This window comes from Macaca nemestrina, chromosome 14, assembly GCF_043159975.1.
Source record: "Macaca nemestrina isolate mMacNem1 chromosome 14, mMacNem.hap1, whole genome shotgun sequence".
NCBI classification, from domain to species: domain Eukaryota; kingdom Metazoa; phylum Chordata; class Mammalia; order Primates; family Cercopithecidae; genus Macaca; species Macaca nemestrina.
In genome coordinates this window covers 45,535,587-45,554,797 of record NC_092138.1, presented here as the reverse complement: position 1 = coordinate 45,554,797, position 19,211 = coordinate 45,535,587, and the positions used below count along the sequence as shown (strand labels likewise).

Sequence of the window (19,211 nt, the reverse complement as noted above, 5' to 3'; positions counted from 1 at the left end):
TGATCACACTGAGTAACTTTCATCATGGAACGTGCAATGCTTTATTCTTACTAAGATAGACACTTACTCTTGAATACAGATTTTCCTTCCCTAACCATACGTTTCTGACCAAACCCCCATCCATGTATATACAAAATACTTTAATTCACCATCATGTATTCCAAATGGCATTGCTTCTGATCAGAGAATGCATTTTACAACAAATGAAGTGTGGAAATAAGATTGTTTCCATAGGATTCACTGGTCTTACTATGTTTCTCATCATAAAAACACAAACTTTGTATGATTTCACTTAATATAAGGTATCTAAAGCGGTCAAATTCATAGAAAAGAAAGTAGAAGGGAGGTTACCAGGGACAAGGAGGAAGGAGAAAAGGGGATGTGATGGTGAATTTTTTATCAACCTGACTGGGTCACTGGGTGCCCAAATATGTGGTTAAACACTCTTTCTGGGCATATCTGTGAGGGAGATTAACATCCGAATTGGCAGACTGCCCTCCCTAACTTGAGTGGGCTTCATCCAATCTGTTGAAGGTCTGAAGAGAATAAAAACCTGAATAAGAAAGAATGCTTACTCTCTGCCTTGCTGTCTTTGAGCTGCAATATCAGTCTTCTCTTGCTTTCAGGCTCAGACTCCTACCAGAGCTTACATCATCAGCTCTCCTAGTTCTCAGGACTTCAAACTCAGACTAGAACCATACTATAGCTCTCCTGGATAATAGACCCTCCTGGAATACAGGTGTGGACCACCTCACCAGGGATGAGAACCATATCCAGCTGAGCTGCTTGCTGACAGCAAAGCAATAGGGTATGGGTAGTAAAGGAAGTTAAAAATACCAGTTACTTGTGACCAGACAGAAAAAGAAGGACTCCGTACAGAGTACAGACAGCCTCAACTTACAATGATTCAACTTAAGATTTCTCAACTTTACAATAGTGCAAAAGCAATACACATTCAATATGCTACTCGACTTACAATGGGTTTATCTGACCTTACTTTCCCAGCTCCTCCCACAATTGCATAAGGTCAAATTCTTAATAAGTTCCTTATTCGAAAATACTATAGTGGTTCTGACTACCCAATCAAACTCTAGCTTTACATGTTCCTATCCTATAATACACACTTGATCTTCACAGTTACTTCCTATATTTATAATTCTTAATATTCTATGATTAAAATGGAAAAAACTGTCTACAATTTCTCCTAAAGAGAAATAATAAGAACAAGCCTAGTAAAGGCAAAATGTAATTAAACCTATCATAACAAATATGATAGTGTTAAACAGGATATGAACTGAGAAATAAAAATCGAAAATTCAAACTGATATAGGTCAAAGACTTACAGAACTCAGAAAAGAAGTGTACAAGATGAAGAATTCAAAGTGAATTTTTAAAAACATACAAGTTTAAAGAAAATCAGAGGTCAAGCCTTAATCAAGTCTTCAATTCTGTACTGTCCAATCTGTGGACAGTAAAATTTATTTAACAGTGATTATTCATATTCATATTTAAATTATTTAAAATTAAATTTTCAATTCCTTAGTCATGACAGTCATATTTCAAGCACTTAATAGCCACATGTGGCTAGAGTCTACTATATTAGAACAACAGATATAGAGCATTTCCATTACTGCAGATTCCATTACCAATTTAGAGGAAATCTACAGAACAAAAAAACATGTTAAACTATACAGTGGGATGCAATCCGAAAAATGCAGGCTGTGAAACTCCTAGAACAAATGAAACAGTTTTTTAACAAATAAATTTCAAACAAAAACGATAAACAAAAGGAGACAGAAGGCCAGGTACGGTGGCTCACACCTGTAATCTCGGTGCTTTGGGAGGCCGAGGCAGGTGGATCACCTGAGGTCAGGAGTTCAAGACCAGCCTGGTCAACATGGCAAAACCCCATCTCTACTAAATAATACAAAAATTAGCTGTACGTGTTGGTGCACACCTGTAGTCTCAGGTACTTGGGAGGCTGAGGCAGGAGAATCGCTTGAACCTGGGAGGCGAAGGTTGCAGTGAGCCGAGATTGCACCACCGTACTCCAGCCTGGACAACAGAGTGAGACTCCATCTCAAAAAAAAGAAAAAGAGCCGGGCACGGTGGCTCATGCCTGTAATCCCACCACTTTGGGAGGCCAAGGCAGGTGGATCACGAGGTCAAGAGATGGAGACATCCTGGCTAACACGGTTAAACCCCCTCTACTAAAAATACAAAAAAAATTAGCCAGGCATGGTGGCAGGCACCTTTAGTTCCAGCTACTTGGGAGGCTGAGGCAGCAGAGTGGCATGAACCTGGGAGGCAGAGCTGGCAGTGAGCCGAGATGGCACCACTCCTGCCTGGGCGACAGAGTGAGACTCCATCCCAAAAAAGAAAGAGAGAGAGACAGACAGAGGAGGAGAGGAACCTACAGATTTTTTAAAGTCAGCCAACCATAATATCTAGACCTTCTCGGCATACTAATTTAAACAAACTGATATTATATGAGATATACAAGAAAATTTGAAATTTATGATACTAAGAAATTTTTAACTTTTTACATATGATAATGATCTTGTATTTATATTTTTAAAAAGACTTCATTTTTTAGAGAGTCAAACTTAAATATTTATGAATAAAATTAAACATATCTGGGATATGTTTTCAATATAATACAGCAGATATCTGTATTATACAGATATATAATACAGAAATATCTGGGATATGCTTTCAATATAATACAGCAGAGGGGAAGTAGATGAAACAAGATTGGTTCTTAAGTTGATAAATGTTGATCTGAGTGGCGAGGGCAAGAGATTTTGTTATACTATTCTGCCTCCTTTTGTACATATCTGAAATTTTTCTTAAAAAAAGATATGCAATTAATTACTGGATGAATTTGAAGGAAAAGAGATCATAGGAGGATCTTATCTTTTTTAAAGCAAACTTTATTGAGGTTTCTCTTGGGAGGAAAAAAAAAGTTCATTTTACATATTTCTGCTCTTATAAGTAACACGTGTTTTTCCTTTATTCTTATAATTTTAAAAATTTCAAAAATATATTTAAATGCAGGTGTTATTTGATGATTTTTCCCTGTAAAGCAGTGATCTCATCTGGCATGCTACAATCTTTTTTATCTCAAACAAGTGTTTTTGAATTATATCTTCAATTATTACATTTGTTTCATTTACTCTAGTTTTCGCCTTAGAAAGACGTACAATCTTTTCATTGGTACTCCATATTATCATCTTTTCCCTTTTTCTTTCCTTTTCTGTTTTAACTCTTTGTTTTTTTCCTCTGCATTTTATCTCTGTGTTCTTTTTTCTACATTTTGTCCTCCAAATCACCAATCTAAAATGTTAATTGTAGATTGTAGATTTTCTAATGCCAATTCTGTCATAGCTACTCACAATTTTTAAATTTACTATCCTATTTTTAGTTTCCTTAGACTCCTTCCTTATGTCATTCTTTTACCTGTTAATCTTATTTGGTTTTTTTCGGAGTAGGAGGAGAATTAATCTCTTTCTATTTCAGCCCATTCTTTCCTTATTAATCCCATTTGAAAAAGGTCATTTCTTTTTGTAGCCTACTGTGGACGCCAAATAGCTTCCAAATTTTATTCCGATTTCCACGGTGAATCATTTCATCACTCTGTTCTAAATGTACCAGTTACTGTTCCTTTCCCCTTGTTTTGTGGTGCTTAGTTTTTCAAAAATTCGATTTAGTTTTCCTTAATTTTTAAATGAAAAAAAGAGTAAAACCTAACCATATTTAGAAAGTTTGAAAAAAGACTGTATGTATAAACTCTCCAAAGCTCTACTCTGAATCAATTACATAGTGATAAAACCCCCTCTAAGATCAATATCTGAAGCTACAGGAATGTACACAGTTCCTATTATATTTTTCGGCAAGCAGCAATCCCTGAATTTAGGTGGTATCATCTCCCAATCTACTCCCTGGACTTCTGGCACATACAGTTAGATAGACTATAGGGAAAATTTTATCTCTAGTATGAACTGCTACCAATTTTTTTTGTCTTGATTCCTAGAGACAATACAAAGGAGACTTCTCAGAACTTTACCTCCAATCCCTGGGTCATTCCTGGCTGGCTGTATTCTGGGAGTTACAAGTTACAAGGAGATGGTATAGGAGTTGAAAGAAAGACAGGTAAAATACTCTTATTGCCTCAGAAAGCAGCACCTACACAGCAGAAAGATAGCTTCCCAATTTTATAGTTGGTACAGACCCTCCATTTTCAAAAGTGGGAGGATACCATGGCAGGAGAACAAAATGTCTGTCTACTGTCATAGGATAAGCCAAAGGGAAGTTGATTGTACTTTCATTCCAGTTCTACTGACTATGTATTATATATACTCTCCCCAAGGGAGGGTGAATATTTATTTGATTTCCAGTATTACTGTGTGTTTTCAACATTTCTGTGCATTCATTAGTATGAAAGTGTGGAGCTACTTTATAGGAGGCTACCAGGCTGCTGACACTTTAAAGTTGATTGTTTTACAAATCATAAATAACAACGTAGGCATGAAGCAATGCTTAATAATCAGTATTTTGGGGGTGCAGTGGCTCATGCCTATAATCCCAACACTTTGGGAGGCCAAGACGGGGAGATCACCTGGGGTCAGGAGTTCAAGACCAGTCTGGCCAACATGGTGAAACCCCATCTCTACTAAAATTACAAAAATTAGCCAGGTGTAGTGCTGGATGCCTGTAATCCCAGCTACTTGGGAGGTTGAGGCTGGAGAATTGCTTAAACCCAGGAGGTGGGGGTTGCAGTGAGCCAAGATCATGCCACCGCACTTCAGCCTGGGTGACAGAGCAAGGCTCCATCTCAAAATAATAATAATATTAATAATCAGTATTTTTTAATTATCTGAATGTTTTCTTTATACAATACTATACTCTCTACAAAAATTTAAAACTTAAAGAGAAATAAGGATAACTATAAAAACAAGATGAAACACAATGAACTGTTTCAGTTCAGTCATTTAAAATTCACGTATCCAGAAAAAGTAGGAAAGAGAGGGAGAATAATAGTATGTTTTTAAACTTTGGGATGAATGATAACACCCCATTTCTAGGAAAGCCTATGAAGTTGAGATACAACTGTAAAGTAAGGAAGGGAGAAAGTAGATAAATAATAAGAAGGCAGAAAATCCAAAGAGAAGAGAACAAGAAGACTACAAAAGATGGCTGGAAATGAGTAGCAATTAGCACAAAGTTAAATGGCATAGTCTCATTTTATTCCAACTATCAACTATCTTTAACATATCTGAGTAGATGAAGCAAAATAGAAATGAGTTTCTATTGTTATCAAATTGTAACCAAAGTAGCTATGCCTGATACAAAATATTCTGACATTTACAAGCATTCTTTGCATTAAGAAAAGTCAAAAAATGTACACTGGCATCTATTAATGATCTCATTACAAAATGTTAAGAGTACTCAGTAAAGCTACTCCCTTGGATTTCATAAACTGAAACTATGAGTATAATGAAGTGGGGCAAGTTTGGTTTGTAAACCTCAGTGAATTAGAAGATCAGGGAAGCAAGAGAGAAGAAATCTGCAAATGACAACAGAGGAAACTGTGTGCTGCTCCTATAGCCATCCTCAGCTTCTCAACCACCCATGAGACTCTAGTTAAAAAAGATAACAGCTACAAGGTTCATAAGAAGAATTAAAAATTCTCAGGAGGATACTAGGTGTAGGCAATATTCCTTTATGAAAGAAGTAAAGGAGGAGAGGTGACAGGAAAAATCCAATTTGTTGTCTTGATTTTCCTAAGAGCACTCCCTGAGACTGCCCAATTCCCGGGTGACATATACATGCCCAAAGGAATCAAATGCTACTGCTTTTATTTCCTGGGATCCTTCAGCCTCTCCAGGTAAAAAGAAAAGAACACCTCTACAGTATTACAAATGATTTCCTCAAGGAAAGCTAAAGAAGGTTGGAGTCTCAGTGAACGTGAAAGTCAACCACGCTAAAAAAAATTCAAGACTGAGCCACAAGGAAGACTTTCTTTCATGAATCCTAAGAAGAAAAAGTCACATTCTTGATGTTTGCTGAGACTCTCAGGCATAGGTGAAACTATTAGAAGAAATACTCACAGCAAAAATACTACATGGGGCTGGGCACAGTGGCTTACACCTATAATCGCAGTATTTTGGGAGGCTGGGGTGGGAGGATTGCTTAAACTCAGGAGTTTGAGACCAGCCTGGGCAATATGGTGAAACCCCATCTCTACAAAAAATACAAAATTTAGCCAAGCATGATAGCATGCGCTGTAGTCCCAGCTACTCGGGAGCTGAGGTGGGAGGATCACTTAAGCCCAGAAGGTTGAGACTGCAGTGAACCATGACTGCACCACTGCACTCCAGCCCAACCAACAGAGTGAGATCCTGCCAAGAAAAAAGAGAAGAGAAGAGAAGAGAAGAGAAAAGAGAAGAGAAGAGAAGAGAAGAGAAGAGAAGAGAAGAGAAGAGAAGAGAAGAGAAGAGACAGACAGAAAGACAAAGACGAAAGGAGAGGAGAGGAGAGGAGAGGAGAGGAAAGGAAAGAAAAGACTACATGGGTTCAAAGTAGGAAAGGATTTCCCCCCCACACATCCTACTATAAGAATTTCCACCTGAAAAGACATGAGATAGGAGCAACTGTAGTGCTTCAATTTTAGTTGATAGTAGAAAGTAGAAATAGGAAATAAATGTCCCTAATGATAGAGGCAATCAAGATGACATTTCTACGATCCATGAAAGATTATACATCTGTTCCACTTGAGGTCAATCTTCCTGGTGACTCCTTATGGATGCTATCCAAAGAGCTGCTATAATTTAGAAAGCGATTCCATGATCACCTTTATAACTTCAAAACTTAAAATGTAAAATAGACCTTCAACCTGATATTAATTCATTCATATTTTTATTCATATTCAACAAATATTTTTTGAGTGACTGTTTTGTGCCAAGTACTATTCTAGCTGCTTAAAATACACTAATGATTAAAGGAGACAAATATTCTCATCCTCATGGAACTGAAATATAATAATAAATGTTCCATATACTGTGATAGAAATGTTTGACTGCAATAGGTGCTATGGGGGAAAAAAGTGGAGCATGCAAGGGAGAGACATAGTGAGCCCAAATAACATAGGAATGGGCAATAAGCAAGCTTCATGAAGAAGGTGAGATCTGAGCACAGGCCTAAGGAAGACAAGAAAGAGAGCTACGTAGATACACTAGGTAAAAAGCTTTCTGGGTAGAAGGAATGGTCAGTACAAAGGCATCTAAGGTAAGAGCATGCTTGGCGTATTCAAGAAATGGCAAGAAGCTAGAGAGGCTCAAACACAGGGAAGCAGGGGAGAGTAGTGGGAGGTGAGGCCAAAGAAGCAATGAGAAACAAGCAAGCCATTGATACCACTTTGGCTTCTAAGTAAAGCACAGGATCCTACAAGGTTTAGAGCAAAGAAATGACACACTCTAACTTAGGTTTTTTGTTGTTGTTGTTTCCGTCCAGCTTTACGGAAGTGTAACTGCCAAAAAAGATTATATATATTCAAGGTGCAAAACTTGATTGTTTGATATCCATATACACTATGAAATGACTACCACAACCAAGTTAATTAACACATCCATCACCACACTTGGTTATCTACTTATTAAACAAGTATTGTGTTTACTTTCAAGTCTAATGCATAGTCAGTGGGACTATGCATTAAACTATATAGCTTCTGCCCAGCAAAGGAAACAATCAACAGAGTGAAGAGACAACCTATAGAATGGCAGAAAATATTTACAAACTATTCATCAAATAAGGGACTAATATCCAGAATACACAAGGAACTCAAACAATTCAACAGCAAATAAAAAAACCCAAATGATCCCAATAAAAAGTAATGTTTACTTTCAAGTCCTATCAAGTATGCTAGGATATCTTCGAGGGAAAAATCTACTTTAAATAGTGACATTTGTGTGTGTGTGTTGGTAGCACATTCTTAGAATTCATAACAAAATTAATTCAATAGTCAAGTGCTAGGTGTGCACATATGGTCCCAGCTACTCCTGAGGCTGAGGGAGGAGGATTACTTGAGCCTAGGAGTTCAAGTCCAGACTGGGCAATATAGTGAGAGCCCATCTTTAACAAATGAATAAAAAAATAATTAATTCTGTTATCTTGGGAAGAATTTTCCAGAGATCTTCTCTTTTGTAGCAATGGCAAGAAGGCAGTGGAGCTTTACCTCCTCTTTTTCTCTCGACATGGTGATTCCTCTGATGGATCTGGGCAAATTATTTTGACAACTTCTGTAAAGCATTCACCATTCCAGGTGCCATTAGAAACATTTGTGATTCATGGGAATAGGTCAGTATGTCACAGGAATTTGGAAGAAGTAGATTCCAATCCTCATGGATGACTTTGATGAGTTCATTATAAAATGACAACAAAGGATTTAGGATATTACATAAATGTAGTTGATAAACCAGCAGCGGAGTCTCAGACAACTGACATCAGTTTTAAAACAAATTGTACTCCGGGGAGGCGGAGGTTGCAGTGAGCCAATATCGCGCCACTGCACTCCAGCCCGGACAACAGTGCAAGACCCTGTCTCAAAAAAAAAAAAAAAAAAAAAAAAAAAGAGATTGTACTGTGGGTAAAATGGTATCAAACAGCATGGCCTGGTACAGAGAAATCTTTCATGAAGGTAAGAGTCAACTGATGGAGCAAACTTCATCGCTGTCATCTTAAGAAACTATGTCCATATGTAGAAGAATGAAAATAGACTCCTCTTATTGTATTAAAAAATCAACTAAAAATGGATTAAAAACTCAAACATAAGACCTGAAACTACAAAACTACTAGAAAAAACATATGGGAGATCCTTCAGGACAAAGATTTTATGGCTAAAACCTCAAAAGCACAGGCAACAAAAACAAAAATAAATCAATGAGACTATGCATTAAACTATATACCTTCTGCCCAGCAAAGGAAACAATCAACAGAGTGAAAAGACAACCTGTAGAATGGGAGAAAATATTTACAAACTATTCATCAAACAAGGGACTAATATACAAGGAACTCAAACAATTCAACAGCAAAAAAAAAAAAAAAAAAACCCAAATGATCCCAATAAAAAGTAGGCAAAGGACATAAGTAGACATTTCTCTAAAAAAGACATACAAATGGCAAACAAGTATATTTTAAAATGCTCAACATCACAAATCAGGGAAATGCAAATCAAAGGGACAAGGAGATATCATCTCACCACAGTTAGAATGGCTAGTAGCAAAAAGACAAAAAAAAAAATAACAAACGATGGGGAGGATGTGGATAAAAAAGAACTCTTACATACTGTTGGTGGGAATGTTAATTAGTACAGTTATTATGAAAAATAGTATGGCAATTTCTCAAAAAAAACTAAAAATAAGCCAGGCACAGTGGCATACACCTGTATGTAGTCCCAGCTACTCAAGAGGATGAAGTGGGAGGACTGCTTGAGACCAAGAGTTCAAAACTAGCCTGGGCAACATCCCAAGAGTCTATATCCTTAAAAAAAAAGTCTGAAAACAAAGCTACCACATGATCCAGCAATCCCACCACTGATACTTATCCAAAGGAAAGAAAAGCAGTATATCAAAGGGGTACCTGTACTGTCATATGTATTAGAGTACTATTCAACAATAACCAAGATACAGAATCAACCTAAGTGTCCAATAATGGATAAATGGATAAAGAAAATATGGTATAAGCCAGATGCTACCACACCTAAAGTCCTAGCTATTTAGGAGGCTGAGGCAGGAGAATTGTTTGAGCCCAGGAGTTCTAGGCTATCCTGAGCAACACAGCAACACACTGTCTCTAAAAAAATAAAAGAGTATGTGATGTCTGTGTGTATATATATACATATACACCCACATACAGACACATAATGGAATACTATCTAGCGATAAAAAGAATGAAATCCTGTCATTTGTAGCAACGTAAATAAAACTGGAGGTCATTATGTTAAGTTAAATAAGCCAGGCGCTGAAAGACAAATATCCTATGTTCTCACTCACACGTGAGAGCTAAAAAAGCAGATCTCACAGGGGTAGAGAGTAGAATGGTGGTTACTAGTGGTAGTGTGGAGGGTGGTATTGAAGAGAGGTAGATTAATGGGTATAAACATATAGCTAGATAGAAGATATAAGTTCTAGAGTTCAATAGCACAGTAGGGTGACTACAGTTAACAACAATATATTTTATATTTCAAAATAGCCAGAAGATTTGAAATGTTCCCAATAGAAAGAAATGCTAAATATTCAAGGTGACCAGTATCTTCAATACCCTGATTTTATGATTACACATATTTTATGCATGTATCAAAATATCACATGCCTCATAAATGTATATATAAGTATGTAAAATTATTATGTATCCATTTTTTAGGGAACAAAAAAGAAATTGCCATGGCTAACGCAACCTTCAGCCGCCACCACCCTGATCAGTCAGCAGCCATCAACATCAAGGCAAGACTCTCCACTAGCAAAAAGGTTATGACTCACAGAAGGCTCAGATGATTATTAGCATTTTTTGGCAATAAAGCAAATTAAGGTATGTGCATTTTTTGACATAATGCTCCCACAACTTAATGGACTACACTATAGTATAAACATAACATTTAAACATACTGAGAAGCCAAAAAATTCGTGACTCACTTTCTTGCTTATGTAACAAAAACCCAATCTGAGTAGAAACAGAGCCCATTATAAAGGCACAGAGCTGTTTTATACAAGCCAATAGGAGGAATGAAACCAGGTCCCAAGCAGTTATGTAAATCAATCTGGATATAAACTAGATACTCAGAAGGGGTCATCAGCAAGATAATTTAATGAAGAGACTACAGAAATGTGTGCAGGTTAACAGATCCCAAAAGGTATGATGAGGCACCAAGAGCAAGCAAGAGTAGAAAATGAATATTATGTCTTAGCTAAAAGGTCAAGTGGAGAGAATGTCACCATAGTCCAACAAGAGCCACAGCCATGAGAGAGGGCCCACCCAACAGGCACTGCGGCTGCTGAAAAATGAAACCACTGCCAAAAATGCAGTGGAGCAGAGGAAGCAGAGGAAATAAATATCTTGACTGCTTTCTTCTCTCATTCCCTTAATCTCCTGTGGGTGCACCTACTGTCCAAACCCAACCAGAAGCCAGAAGGCAAAGGAGCACAGATCCACAGAAGTCAGCCTCCCAAGGCACACAGCAAAACAGAGAACAGAGGAGAATGGATCAGTGAGGGAAGAAGGGTGCAAAAGAAAGAAAAACCAGCACAAAATGGAAACATGTTACCACTCTGTAATAATCCAAAAATCACTAATTCACGAGCACGGTCTTTCCCAGGAACACATTCCCTGTAATATACAAAGTATGCATCTATACAGAAAATTAGGAAGATAAAAAAAGGATGGTTAATAAAAGAATAAAAATACAAATTTTAATAGAAAACTCTGTACGCTTAGTAATAACTTACGAGTTGCTTTGTTACCAACTATTTTACTTTAAAACTCAAACGAGACATGACCACATTATTCTTAGCTTTTCTAATTCAACTCTGAATACTAAAATAATATTGAGGCATATGATATACTGTGACAATATTTAACAATTTTTAAAGATCCTAACACCATTAAACACCACTGATACATCTCAATAATAAAAACGTATCAGTGCAAAGCAAAATTTTCTCCTCCAAAGCTGTAATAAATATAATTGAAACTGGATACCTATACCTACTTTTATGACACTTTTATATCCTTTGATTTGTCCATGATAACAAATTATGATACATTAATGCTTTTGGGAAAAGTTTACATAAAAACAAAGATAGTTACACATTAATTTCATAAAAGCTAAAAACATAGAGACTTAAAACATAGACAATAGCAAAGCACACTACATTTCCAATAGCTTACCAACCGAGAAATCTACAGATCCAGAAGGTAAAATATGAGCCTTGATGAGGTCCTTCCAAGTTTTCAAGGACAAAAACTTCCTGAACTGAAGAGTTATCTAAAGAACTTATTTGCCAAATTGCTGTTAGATTCCTTTTAAAAATTGTTTTTTTAAAAAACAGTCCTGCAGCTCAATTTTTAAGAGTGAGAAATTTAATTTTATGTGCCTCTTGAAGAACAGAATTGTGTTAGAAGACCACCAAATAATTCAAGGCTGACAGTAGGGCAAAAGAAAACTGAGGTAGAAAAGTATGTCAAAGCTACTATAGCACACATAATAACATAAACACAAAACACTAAGAAAGTGGAAATAGTGAACAGAATTCATTAGGCAACCATTGCTTTTGCTAGTTCTCAAAATATGTCTACCTAATTAATATACAATTTTATAGCTCTTTATCATATGAAGTGGGCTAATAACTACAACTAAAATATTTCACCTAAGCATTCTTATCTGGACAGTATACGTATATGGCAGTAGGAAATAAAAACCAGCTTAGAAAACCGGTTTGGAAAGTATAGAACATGCGCTATGCTACAGCCTGTGTCCTACATAACCTTTTAAATACATGACCTTTAAGTTGCTGAAGGTTGCCTCAGAATTTGGCTCAGTTTGATCGAAACATCTGTTCCCCTTGCAGGTATACTGTAAGGACTTTTTTCTCAGTTGGATTCAGAACACAGCAAGTGAGCCCTTGTCTGTCCAATCACACAGACCCCAACACTTGTAAATCAAGTTCTGGGAGGACAACAGCAGGTCCACATTCCGTCACCCTTTCTCAGCCAGCTAGGCCAACTGACTGCTGTGAGAACTGCTCTTATCATGTCATCAAATCAAAACATGTTGAGATGAGGGACTATAAGAGGCATCTGCAGAATTCCCAAAATGTAGTGACTTTGGAACATTGACAGATGCATCTGTCATTTTATACCTTCAACTAACCTGATGTCCACTGGCCCGACACAGTAAAGCTGTCCAAGATCGATTCCAATTCTTTCACGTTATTTTCACATGTCTCTACTAGGAAGGCCTGGTGCTTCTTAGCCTTTTAATTAAGAAAAAAATTACACATAATAAGGTCACATATTATAAGAGGGGCAGATTTTTAGTGTGAACATATATAACACAAGTATAAACAAGATAATGATTCCATTCAAATATATTATTAATAAACCATCTTTCTCTCTTAATCCTACTTTTTACTTGGCTTAATGTAACACTGTACAAGGTCTTATTAACAATTTACTGAGGAGTTAGTGCTGACACTATTCTAAGTGTTTTATATACAGTGATTCATTTTATCCTCACAATAACCCTATCATGGAAAGGCTATTATTATCCCAATTTTAGAGATAAGAAAACTGAGACAGAGGAATTATGGAACACTGAAAAAATCATGACTACAGTCATATGGCAAGTTGCCAGACGGCAGTCAAAAGCGAAGACAGTTAAGACCAATTTGAAGTTACTGCAGCAGTCAAGTGATAGTAGCTTGGTCTAGGGTATTGACAGTGAAAGGAGAGAAGGGGTAGGGAATGGAAGCAGTGGACAGAGACTTAGAAGGTAGAATGGCCAGACTTTAGTAAAATTGCATTGGGTTAGACCACACTGATTGGACTGGACTGAACTGGATTGGATTGGATGAGGATAAGGGAAGTACTGAGAAAAAGAAGAGTTGACACTGATTCCAAGGTTTTAAGTTAGATGAACTGGGTGGACTTCAGTAGTTGAATCAGAATAATGATGGTAGAGGGGGTCTTGTTTTGGCTATTTTTGTTTGTTTACTTGCTTGCTTCTTTTTGGCAGGAGGTATGAATCATTAATTCTGTTTTAACCATATTCCACTAGAGATACCTAAGACACTCTGCACCAGCACAATGCCTGTCAAGTAACAGGTCCCAAATAAATATATTTGAATGAACAAATGACAAATAAAGTAGAAAAAAATGGGAGGTGGCTGAATATAATTGGTGTAAATGTTAGAAGTAGGGTCAGGTATAGGTTTGGGAATCATCTATAGATACTGTCTGAAACTTGCCTTAAAGTGTTTGATGGGAAATGAAAAGAGCCTAGGACAAGTCTTACGGAACTCCAGCAATTTAATAGACAGAAAAGAAGTCAGCAAACAACACTTAAAAAAGAAAAAGAAAAACAGAAGGGGATAACGTCATGAAAACCAAGATGTGGAAACATTTCAAGAAGTTCAAGAAGAAAGTTGTCAATCATGCCAATTCAAGCAAAATGGAGACTAAAAACTGGATCTTGGGGTTGGAAGTAATTGGTGACCTTGGTGAAATGTTTCACTGTGTTATAATAATTATAACACAGACTGGAATAAGTTAAAGGAGTAAGCCTGAATTTTTTTCTTGACTGAGAGATGAGTAAATAGAAACAGGAAGTTTAGACAACTCTTTCTTGGTAAGAAGGAAGATGAGATAAAGGGCAGTAGTTGGAAAGGAGGGAAGGGTCAGAGATGAGTTTTGTCTTTATTTAATATATGAGAAACTTAAGCACATTTAAAAGTTGATGTGAAAGGTATGTTTATGGATACAGAAAAAATGGAAGAATAGATATTATAAAACAAACTTACATCCTTAAAATATGTAAAATTAATTGATGTTTGTTTAGATGTCAGCTCAATTATCACTTCCTCAGAAAAACTGTCCTTTACCTACCTGACTATATCAATTCTCTCTCTATCACATTCACCTCAGCACTTATCACAATTATGATTCACTTTTATTTGAGTTGGTCTTTTATTAATGTGTCCATCTCATGGAATTTAGGCTCCATGAAGGGAGTAAATGTCTCTTTTTTTTTTTTTTTGTCCTCACCAGTACATCCCCAGTGTTTCCCCTAAGCAATACCTAGTTTCTAAAATAAGTGTTAAGTAGTTAAATTAATTATAGCATGTTATCAGCAGAAAAATCAATTAGGATTCATCCACACAGACTTTAAATAGGAGGATGCTCTTCATCAATGAAAAGATATCTAAGTTATCTTGTTCAGCTAAAAATAAAAAGGGAAGTAGGTTGACAATATGCTTAATATGATGCCATATGTGTGAAGTGTGTGTGTGTACCTATTTGTAAATGCAGAGAGAATCTCTACACAGAATCTTTTTTTTTTTTTTTTGAGACGGAGTCTCGTCCTGTCACCCAGGCTGGAGTGCGGTGGCATGATCTCAGCTCACTGCAACCTCCGCCTCCTGGGTTCAAGTGATTCTCCTGCCTCAGCCTCCCAAGTAGCTGGGAGTACAGGTACCCACCACCACGCCCAATTAATGTTTGTATTTTTAGTAGAGAAGGGGTTTCACCATGTTGACCAGGCTGGTCTTGAACTCGTGACCTCAAGTGATCTACCCGCCTCAGCCTCCAAAAGTGCTGGGATTACAGGGGTGAGCCACCAGGCCCAGCCCAGAATCATTTTTAAAAGTAGTCATTATGGTTGCCCCTGAGAAGAGAATCTGGGTGGTTAAAAGAAAGATTTCATTTTTCACTGTAGAACTTTTTTCTATCTTTGAAATCCTGTATCATATGCATCTATTATCTATTCATCAAAAAGTTAGATTTTTAAAAAAGAGTAAAAAGTAAATAAGCCAACAAACAAAAAATGACTTGTCTTTTTTTTTTCTGAGACAAAGCCTTGCTCTGTCACGCAGGTTATAGTGCAGTGGCACAATATGGGCTCACTGCAACCTCCACCCCCTGGGTTCAAGTGATTCTTGTGCCTCAGCCTCCTGAACAGCTGAGACTACAGGTGTGCGCCACCACACCCAGCTAACTTTTGTGTTTTCAGAAGAGACAGTGTTTCACCATATTGGCCAAGCTGGTCTCAAACTCCTGGCCTCAAGTGATCCACCCACCTTGGTCTCCCAAAGTGTTGAGATTACAGGCGTGAGCCACCACACCTGGCCAAAAACTCACTTTACCATGGCAGATAGACACATGGGCTGTTATTGTGATATAAAACACTCAAGAAGTCCAGATGGAGACTTCTGGAAATTAGCAAAGCACAGACACACAGGTCAATGTAAGGCTGGGTGCAATGGCTCACTCTTGTAATCCGAGCACTTTGGGAGGCCAAGGCAAGAGGATCAAGCCCAGGAGTTCAAGGTGAGCCTGGGCAACATAGTGAGATCCCATCTCTACAAAAAAAACAAAAAATCAGACAGGCATGGTGGCACATGCCCGTAGGCCCCAATTACTCAAGAGGTTGAGGTGGGAAGATTGCTTGAGCCCAAAAAGTCAAAGCTGCAATGAGCATGACTGCGCCACTGCACTCCAGCCTGGGCAACAGAGCAAGACCTTGTCTCAAAAATAAAATAAATATAATACAACATAAATAAGTCTAAATAAAATATATTCTTGCTAATGGCAATCAAAGTTTACCTTAAAAAAATAGTATTTATAAAGCACCAAGTTTATATATACATATAAAACATATATTTATAGGTATTTTTAACTATTAAATATTTAAATATTCTATTAAATTATTTAAGTATATTATGCTCAGAGTAAAAAAAAATCAAATAGAGAAAAATAAAAGGTAACTCTAGTTTTATTCACAGTGTGTTTTATAATTATAGGATATATCTATATATAATTTTTTAATTCAAATGGGATCATAATATACACACTATTATATTACTTTCTTTTCCATTCACAGTATGTTTCACATCTCTCCACGTCACAAACTTTTTTAGCTGTATAGTACTCCACTGGTCAGATATACCATAAATTAACTTAACCAGTCCCCTCTACTGCTAACATTTTTTAGGTTTTTGGCAGTTTTTTTGCTATTAGTGACAACACTACAATATACAATCTTATATATGCTCTTTTTATATTTTGCATGCACATTAAGTATATCTACTCTATAAATTCCTAGAAATAGATTTGATGAGGCAAAGGCAAACATACTGTTTTCAGACAATTGTTAACAAATTACTCTCTAATCAGTTATACCAATGGATACTACCATGAATGGTATGAGTACCTATTTCCCAATATCTATCCAATAGTAGGCATTACCAACTTATTTAATGTACATTTACTTCATTTTAATTAAGATTAGCATCCTGGCTGGGCGCGGTGGCTCAAGCCTATAATCCCAGCACTTTGGGAGGCCGAGACGGGCGTATCACGAGGTCAGGAAATCGAGACCATCCTGGCTAACATAGTGAAACCCCGTCTCTACTAAAAAATACAAAAAACTAGCCGGGCGAGGTGGCAGGCGCCTGTAGTTCCAGCTACTCGGGAGGCTGAGGCAGGAGAATGGCGTAAACCTGGGAGGTGGAGCTTGCAGTGAGCTGAGATCCGGCCACCACTGCACTCCAGCCTGGGGGACAGAACGAGACTCCGTCTCAAAAAAAAAAAAAAAAAAAAAAGATTAGCATCCTTTCATGTTCACTAGCCATCTATATTTTTTTCTGTGCATTGCCTGTTCATATCATGTGCCCATTTTTATATCATTCATTTCTTCCTTAGTGATTTATAAAAGCACTCTGTAACTTATAAAAGCAATCTTTTTGTTACATATTGCAAATCATTTTTTCTCATTTCTATTTGCCATCTTAAAACAAAATTAAATTTTTCAAGCGATAAATATATTTATATTATATATATTTTATATAAATATATTTATATAATACATATTCTTAAAACAAAATCATATTTTTCAAGTGATCGAGTGTGCAAATCAATAGCATGCTTTAGGACTTCTGAGTTTTGTGTCATATTTTCCTTTTACTCCAAAATGACAGAACAATTCCATTTTTCTTCCAGCGCTTTTTCATTTTCCTCTTTTATGGCTCTTTGATCAATCTAAAATTTGTTTAGTATAAGCAATGCGTCAGGGATTTAGTCATATTATTTATCATTATAATATAACAAGTTGTTTAGAAACTATTTGTGAGATAATCTATCTCTAAACATTGATCTGCCATACCAACATTATCATATATCAAATTCTCATACATACTGATAGTCATTTTTGAACTCTTTACTCTGTTTCATTGCTTTCTCCATTATTTTGTCAGTAACAAACTCTTAATTGTGGTAACTTTATATGTTTTTTTAAACTTCACTGAGACATAATTGACATAACATACAACTCACCCAATTAAAGTGTTTAATTTAATGTGTTTAGTATTTTCACGGGGTTGTACAACCACAACCACAATCTAAATTTAGAATAGTGTTGTCCCTACGAAAAGATGTGCCACACCCACTGACTCTCACTCCCCATTCTCCCACCACTACCCCCAGGGCCTAAAGAATCACCATTCTCATTTTTTTTGTTTTTCTTGTTTTGAGACGGAGTTTCCCTCTGTTGCCCAGGCTGAAGTCAATTCATTCTTCGGTGTTTGAATGTGGATATCCAGTTCCCTCAGCACCATGTGTTGAAAAATACGATTCTTTCTCCCACTGAATTGACCTGACACCCTTTTTGAAAACCAACTAGCCGGGCGTGGTGGCTCACGCCTGTAATCCCAGCACTTTGGGAGGCCGAGGTGGGTGGATCATGAGGTCAGGAGATCGAGACCATCCTTGCTAACACGGTGAAACCCCGTCTCTACTAAAAATACAAAAAAAAATTAGCCGGGCTTGGTGGCGGGGGCCTGTAGTCCCAGCTACTCGGGAGGCTGAGGCAGGAGAATGGCGTGAACCCGGGAGGTGGAGCTTGCAGTGAGCCGAGATCAGGCCACTGCACTCCAGCCTGGGAGACAGAGCAAGACTCTGTCTCAAAAAAAAAAAAAAGAAAAGAAAACCAACTAAACATAATCGTGAGGGATTTTTTTCTAGATTCTCAATTCTGGTCCATTGATATATATGTAAATCATTATGCTAGTACCATACTATCTTGACTACTGTAGTTTTGTGGTTAGCTTTAAAATTGGAGCATGTTACTACTCCAACTTTATTCTTCTTTTTCAAGATTATTTTGGCTATTCAAAGTCCTTTATACTTCTTCTGAGACTGAGTGTCACTCTGTCACCCAGGCTAGAGTGCAGTAGTGTGATCTTCACTCACTGCAACCTCCAGCTCCTGGATTCAAGTGATTCTCATGCCTCAGCCTCCTGCGTAGCTGGAACTACAGACACGTGCCATCGCACCTGGCTAATTTTCGTATTTTTAATAGAGACAGGGTTTCACCATGTTGGCCAGGCTGGTCTCAAACTCCAGACCTCAAGTGATCCACCTGCCCTCCCAAAGTGCTGGGATTACAG

The 19,211-nt window shown here is 37.2% G+C and overlaps 1 protein-coding gene across 8 annotated transcripts in view; it reads right to left on the bottom strand.

The window, feature by feature from the left end:
- LOC105489083 (coiled-coil domain containing 171) overlaps positions 1 to 19,211 on the bottom strand; it is a 395,301-nt gene that overhangs the window by 261,648 nt on the left and 114,442 nt on the right. For all 8 annotated transcript variants that reach the window (XR_011612600.1, XR_011612601.1, XM_071077821.1 and 5 more), the window contains one exon: positions 12,923 to 13,025. Coding sequence is in view for 6 of the 8 variants with exons in the window: in XM_071077821.1 (XP_070933922.1) it covers positions 12,923 to 13,025 (103 nt within the window). In the remaining 2 variants the exon portion in view is untranslated. The remainder of the gene's footprint in view (positions 1 to 12,922; positions 13,026 to 19,211) is intronic.